General features: G+C 40.7%; 1 protein-coding gene across 1 annotated transcript in view; it reads left to right on the top strand.

Annotated features, from left to right (window-relative positions):
* The window catches only part of T265_01611 (hypothetical protein), a gene marked incomplete at both ends in the record, with an annotated part of 9189 nt that extends 1791 nt beyond the window's left edge, over window positions 1-7398 (top strand). The window contains 2 exons of the mRNA XM_009165670.1: window positions 4705-4757; window positions 6826-7398. Of these exons, the coding sequence (XP_009163934.1) occupies window positions 4705-4757; window positions 6826-7398 (626 nt within the window). The remainder of the gene's footprint in view (window positions 1-4704; window positions 4758-6825) is intronic.
* Window positions 7399-7519: the final 121 nt, after the last annotated feature.

Genomic DNA, 7519 nt, shown 5'->3' with positions numbered 1-7519 from the left:
CTCACTGTGCCTGGTTGGAGACACTACAAGATATGGCTGCCAACCGATGTCAGTGGCGTTCTTGTTGTCAGTTTCTATCCAGATTGCCTGAGTAAATGTCTGGAGGCGTAGGTACCTCGGAATGATTGTGTTAAGCTAGCACTAAGTCCCTCTCCCATCCACTTTACTCTTTTCTTTACAATGAGGCCTTCAAATAAGTCATGGTTGTACGGCAGTGAAGCATCGGTGTTGAACACTGATGTCACACTGTCGATGATGATGATTTAGGCTTTAGCAAAAGTAAGAGCAATACTCGAGTCCAGTGCACCCACTATTTGGTGTGAATCAACCAGAATAAGTGGAACTTTCAAGCGAGTTTGACGTGAATACACACAGTGATATTAATCTGTGTGTTTTAAACTCTACCATGCCACAACATATGCTTATAAACTAGTAATGGCTCTTTGATAGATATCATTATACGTCGACGTCCGATAGTTCACTTAGCAAATGCCTTTCCGTTTATTCCATGTTTCAAGCCCAGGGTTCTATTGGTTTCTTTCTATAACAAACACTGGAAATTGCTCCTTCACGCTTGATATCTCCATATCACTACTCCACCTATCCACAACTGGCCAGGACCCAACTTGATTGTTTGAGACAAAGGATCTCACTGTCATATGATGTTGTTTCAATAGTAGTTTGCCGAGAGTACAAAATGTATATATATATATATGTATATTGCTGGCTAACCGATGGCTTTCAGCCGGTAATATCGTACTGTTCTTTATGTTTTCGTGGATTTTTCGGTATCTCATCTAAATAAAAACAACGCTTACCTCGCAGATGATGTTACCTCGCCTCCTCTAGATCAGTCTATTTTACGTTCGGTAGAACGTCCTTCGTGAGCTGTGAATTCACTACCTCCATACTGGTGTGTAGTGTAGTAACTTCACTACAGAAGATCTACCGGCTTCATGCGTTTAATATAGCCGTGGAAGACCATGAGAATGAACAGTCTGGAATCATGGCTTTTAAACAAGACCTCAAATCCCTTCCATTAGTTCACTGGACATTGTAGAATATCAGCGATTGTATAGAGTTGACACTGTAGGCAACCAAGAGTCTTTGGTTTGGGCTCATCCTCAAGTAGTATTTTAGTTCGTATTTCGTGTGACCGGATTTCTCATTTAAAAATCTACAGGATGTTTTTATTCCTCAAACGTTCGTGGTCTATGAAGGGAGTCAATGAATCCTTAAAACATGCGGCACTACTGGTCCGAGAAACTTGGAATCACCCAGCCTTTTTCCATCTTCAACCCCAATCTGATTTACTTCCCCTAATGACTATTTCCCTTAAACGTCTGTAAGGTCTTTAGTCTTTAGAATCTGGGTCATATGACCTTCAAAATGTTAGTACAAGTAAGGACATCAGTATTCTAAGAGGAATAAAAGCCTGAGGACTGGTCATTTGTAGTGTGAGAAATTACAATGTTCAGATTGCTTGAATGAGCTCCAAAATAGCATCAGGAGATGAAGTTTGCCTTCCTACAGTTTTTAGTCTCTGTTCCGTAATTTATCTGATATAGTTTATCAACTGTAATGTGAGTGAAACCTTGATGAATGCCCATTACCTGATGACATCATTTTAGGCTCATCGCTTAAGTAGTTACCGAATTTCCAGCTCTAATTCTGAATCAGTGTTGTCCATGGTGTGGTCGCATGTTCTGTTGAGGTGTACCATAAATAGCATATAGCATAGCATAAACTTTCTTAGTTTGTAAATGAGTATTTAACTCCGGAAGACCACCAGATCAGATTTATTCGCCGGCTTGGCGCAAACGGCGAAATAGCATATCGTAAAACGCACTCTTAACAATACGGTGACAACATTTTCCCTAGCGGCTGCCCCTTTATAGTTTGGTGTAAATCTGCTGAAATATTCAGGACCTACGTCAACTCAAGCGCCCAGGGTCAAAAATCACTATTCAACAGGCTAGAGGTGGTAAACAGTGGTTTAAAACTGTGCACTAGAGCTTGGCTGACAAAGTATCGAGGAAAAATCGTGGGCTATTTGGAAATAATCCTTTGCTCAGATAAGCTATTGACAGTGAGACACATTCTCATTGAGCAGGAGGGTTCAGAATTAGGTTTTCCACCAGGAATATTTGTATACATTCGCTGTGTCCTACACAAATGCGGAATATAAATGAGAAGTTCGCTCACTAAGTTAAAGCCACTTCGAATGTTTGCACTTTCCGGCAGTATACTTATGAATGGCATACTTTGCTAGACTATTGACCAATTTACTAAAATTGGAACCGGATAGCACATTATTGCCATGTGGTGCTTTAATATTTTTGATGACAATATATAAGTATGTCAGCAGTGTTTTAATAAGTTTTGGATTTGTATTAATCTCGTTTGTACAGTTCGCCTGTTATCCTCGTGCGGTTTCTCTGGTGAATCTCCATCAAGAAGTCGAAACATCAGACTGTTAAAGCTATTCAACAGTACACATCTGTCATACCGGAATTTGTGTCACCGACATCTGACATGCAGGGCAAGAACATATTAAATGCGCCTCAATTATCAGGCGGTCCGATCTTTTGTCAGAACTTCGAACCGTTTCAGTGTGATGAATGCTTGAAACCCGCTGTACAAGTTAGGTTATTTGTAGGTAGTTGCAGACATTGTAGAATTCTCATTCAGACCGACCCTCTCGTGTCATCCAGTTTACACCAGTGGCATTGCCTTTCAGATATCCGAAGTGCTAATCTCCATGAGGTTAAGGACAAGCACTACTACTGAGCTTTATTAGAAAGAAAACACTAGTTCAATGCTTCCATTGTTTGTTAAGGGCTCACCGAAACCATTCCGCAAGAGAGAAAGAGAACAAACATGGGTGGTACGAAAGTAACTTCTATGGATCCTAAAACTACCTGTAATCCGTTCAATATGTCTCACCCTTATTAAAATTTCACATGAAAAATCCACGCTTACCTTTAGACAAAAAACGGGTGGCGTAAAACAATTTTTCAGATTTAATCGTTTTAAAAAGTTTCAACTGTTATTGGTGTGTTGTCAACCTTTAACATACATATTTGTACAATATTAGGCTTGTTTGAATACCTGGTCCATATCCATAAACACTGGGTGTGAAACATGCTCTGCCGACGTGAGTTGTGACTATTTTTTTAGAGGGACGCCAATTGTGAAGGTTTGGTTGGCATTGATTTCCGACTAACATGCTACAAGGAGTCTAAGTTTCTTTTTCAACCAGGATATTGGACACGTGGTGACAAAGCCGACCAGGAATGTAAAGATGGATGGATCCCCCTGTGTTGCTTAAGGTGACCGAAATTGAGATCCCTATGTTCTGTCGCTATTTCAAACTCGAGCTGCTAATTCATGTAATCAGTTATTTTGAAAGGCTGTTCTTTGTTCACACGCCAAAAATTAGAATAATCAGAGAGCGTGATGGTCGCTTCCGTACTCAGCGAACGTCAGAATCGGCATCTGCATTCTTGGCACAAAAAAGAGTGCTGAACACGCGCGTTTCACTATTCAAAATATAACAAATCCTATTCTGAAAAATTTCTAAGGCCCTTTATCTGTGACGAGCCGCAGAAAAAAATCCCCATTGTTTTTGCGCTATTGTTTGTATACATTTCGCTGCAGCGTGGCAGGTGTGCTCCGCGTACACAGGATCGATAGTACCATCAGCTTCGTGACTTACAAGAATGTGCTTGCGAATTCGCAAATTCGAAGTTATTTTCGATGGGTCCTCAGTGACATTGTTTAATGCTTACTTGGTGGTGGGAACTTCAAGTCAACAACACGAAACAGTAGAGGTAATGACCCTGAGTGAGCTGCTTTGGCCATGAAATGGGTATATGGTTGACCTGTTACCAATATCCGTCACATCGTATTATTTCGCGATCAGGCATGTCCAACACTGACGTGGAGTTCGCTCAAGCCCCAAAAGCAATATAAACGGTAATAAGTTGGAATAATATAACCCAGAAGAGAGACTGAAACGGAATAACGGGGCATAATATGCCCAAAAAGGTGTTGGGTAGCTTGAAAATAGTCCTTCGAATGCTATTGTGAACACTTCGGATCGAACATTCAGGCTGATGTTTTCCGAATGATCACCCTATTCAGCTCATTCGTTTCATGTCATCAGTCAATCAGGTGATACACATACGTTTTCGTTAGTCTCAAGAACTTTGATTAGGGGCATTTTGGCTTGCGACTTTTCATTTTTTCGTAAGCTGTCGGAATGTATAAGCTTTTGCCTTCCCAACCATTAATGAAGGCGGTTTCGCGTCACTGCAGCTTTCCGTCCGATGCGTCCTCGCTAGAAGTGCCAGCCAACACGTCAGCACGAAGTGTGAATTGCGAAGGAGTTGGCCCTATGGCTGATTACCCATTTATTGTCGAATGCTGTTAAATGCATTTCGCCCCTCTCATTCAGGAAAAGGCACGCGGTGGATTGCTTCCCAAGACCGACTAACTCTCCTTTATATCTGAATGCAATATTGGTTCATCTTGCAGTAACCTCGGATTTTTCAGGGTTGATTTCACAAACACTTATCCAAGCCTCAAAATGTCCAATAGTACAGACAGTTTTTCGAGATAACTGAAATTCCTAAGAACAATCCAGCATTCTGCTGTATATCTCACCAGCCTTATAGTATAACTTAAGAAAATTGCGTTTAGAAGCGAATTCCGTCTACACGATTTTTCTTTGGCTAACACCCTGGAAAGTTAAAGTATGTTTCGTTTCATCCTCCAACACATCAATATTGTCCTTTTTTAATATTACATTTTACGAAATTCCGGATTTATTTTTTCCAGTAAAAGACTAGCCAAGATGTTGGTACGTTTTTTGATTCTCTATCCGCCATAGATTTTATAACGATTTGGCTGTTTTAAGCATGACTGTGGGAGCCTATATTCGTGAAGCATCTTCAATCTCCTCTAATGTGCAGTTCAGATGAGGGCTCGGTCATGCTCCAGTCTTCTACTCACTATACACACGTCGACAAGCGATCTAACTGCTTCTAATGTCTTAGTTGCATTTTAATCGTCTTGTCTAAAGTCCAACTTTCAGAGGTTGATCGGATAAGGCCACTATCCGACTGAGCATGAAGAAACTGAGCGAGAAACCCCACAGGAGCATTAGACCATCGATCACTCAGGGGCAAAGACAGAAAATTTCAGGCAGCTAGTGTTTCTTCGAAATCTCACTCAGTCCTGATACTTAAGATACCATTATCCTCTACCAAGTAAAGCTCCTCAAATCTGTCCATTGTTGCTCCGTTCAACCCAAGGCCCAGATTGCGGTTTACTTTTCCATATCGAAATTTTCGTCCAAGCGTTTTGAAACTTTCCCATACGCATTGCATGTGACTGATACCCAATCATCTTGATGAAATCTGCATTCATCCTGCAGAGCGGAGAATTCCAAAAGCGATCCTCACGAAACCTATCCTCAATTAACCCCATGTCCAAACCAACATTCTTAATACCTGTTGTTTCGCGATGCTCCCCTTGAAGTTCACTATTAGTGACATGTTTTCGTACCACTATGTTGAGAGAAGCACACCCATAGATATCACTGTTTGGTGACACAATACGTCTAAGCACTCGACAAATATAGAGAATGTTTCCGAGAGTTCTGCGTAATAAATGTAAGAACCGACCAAATCCCATAAAACTCAGACGCTAATCCTCTAGAAAATGCAGAATTCTAGTAATGGCTGAAGTTCTCGGACTCATCAAACGACTGTACCAAATGCTATTCCTTAAACGCTGATCGGTTGTATCATTTAAAGCAGCCGGTTTAATCGATACCAAATCGTTGTACCATATTAACACCCACTTACAGCCTCTAGCCTAATTTGCCCGGTCGATAACTGTGTTGTTCAAAACACATCTATGATCACAGTTTGTTTTCAGAAACTTTTTAATGTCCTTCAGGTGAACGGATAGATCCAGGGCTTCATTCATGGTTTTGAAATCTATCTATATCCTTGGGTTCAACAGTAACATGAACGTTTAACCCATTTCTATCTCATGGCAATGGATCTGTACATAACAAGCCTGGCTTTTTGAATTCCCATCTGATAGTTTAGGTGATTATCAATCATCTAGTTATTTGCTGAATTGTTTCTACGTTAGATTGTCAATTTGCGAGTGACATACACCCATCAGTCATTCAACGCGTGCGCTGAAAATTTGCTGATGCAATTGGAGACTGATGACAGGCAGTGAAAGTTTTTGCTGTAGCTGGAAATCGACTGCATTTTACTGTGTACTTTGGTGCTCAAAGATTTGTCATCATGTTCATTAACACAAATATCAACATCATCAACAACCTGAAGTTTCTTAGGTAAAAGCTCTCCTAACCAATTAGTTTAACGCCCCATATTTCACGGCATTGATGTATGTTATTTACCGACTGGTAACCAAACAAGCGAATATAAACTAACAGCAAACGGGAAGTTGCTTTGATGAGTCAAGACCTAGGGGTTCGTTTTTGATATATTAAGTTCAAATGCTTGTCCATTTCTATTCTTTCCATTTGAATGTAATATTGACAAGCAATTCCAATTATTAGGCTTACTATTTTCGTGTTTGTCATGAGAGTCTCAAGAAATCAGAGTAAGCTTTTGACATGCTTAGCTTAGTAACCAGTCCTCTGAATACTTATTGACGGTAGCCGGAAAAGTGATCTGAAGAATACAAAACCTTGTGTATTTTTCTACTTATCACCATCTACAACTTGGTTTCTTCTGGACGTTACGCTTGATTTTTTATTGACTTTCTCCCCCACAGAATGGTTACCCTGAAACCTACGCAACATACCTCAATGCTCTTGTGGCATTTGTCTACCCTTACGACATTCGTGTTCACGTACAGGATACAAATTATGAATGCATCCCGAGTGGTGGCAATGCATCAATACAGCAAAACCGCCGACCCGACCTAATGACTAGTGCGTGCTTTTTTGATCTGAAGTGGTCTTACCGATGTAATGTCAACCGCCAATTCGGCTACGATGACAGTTCGCCATGTGTTATCTTAACCCTGAACCGAATCTACGGATGGCTACCATCATCTTCGGACGGGGTTCAAGTGTGCTGTCAGGGGGCAAGCCCAAACGATGACGATCTTCTCGGCACTTTGTGCTTCTATGATGCGCTCATCCATGACGAAGGTGGATGTGCACGACGCTGTGGGACGTTTCCTCATCAGTATTATCCCTACCTGAACCAAAATTCTTATCAGTCACCGCTTGTCTTTCTCGAAATACGAAATCCTAGAAAAAATGTCCTCATTCGTATTCAGTGTGAAATAAACAATACACCAAACCGCTCGCCAGTCACATTTGAGTTACTGATCGATTAATACCACGCAATCCTCACTGACCATGGAAGTCATGTACAAATTGTTGTCAGTCTGAAAAACTTAGACTAAGCTGTGAAGAGTCTTATTGCTGCAGTATTACTTTCAAGATAATATATTTATT

The sequence above is a fragment of the Opisthorchis viverrini genome, assembly GCF_000715545.1.
Source record: "Opisthorchis viverrini unplaced genomic scaffold opera_v5_17, whole genome shotgun sequence".
In the NCBI taxonomy this organism is placed as follows: domain Eukaryota; kingdom Metazoa; phylum Platyhelminthes; class Trematoda; order Opisthorchiida; family Opisthorchiidae; genus Opisthorchis; species Opisthorchis viverrini.
The sequence above is the reverse complement of the archived record's forward strand: the minus strand, read 5'-3'. Positions and strand labels throughout refer to the sequence as shown.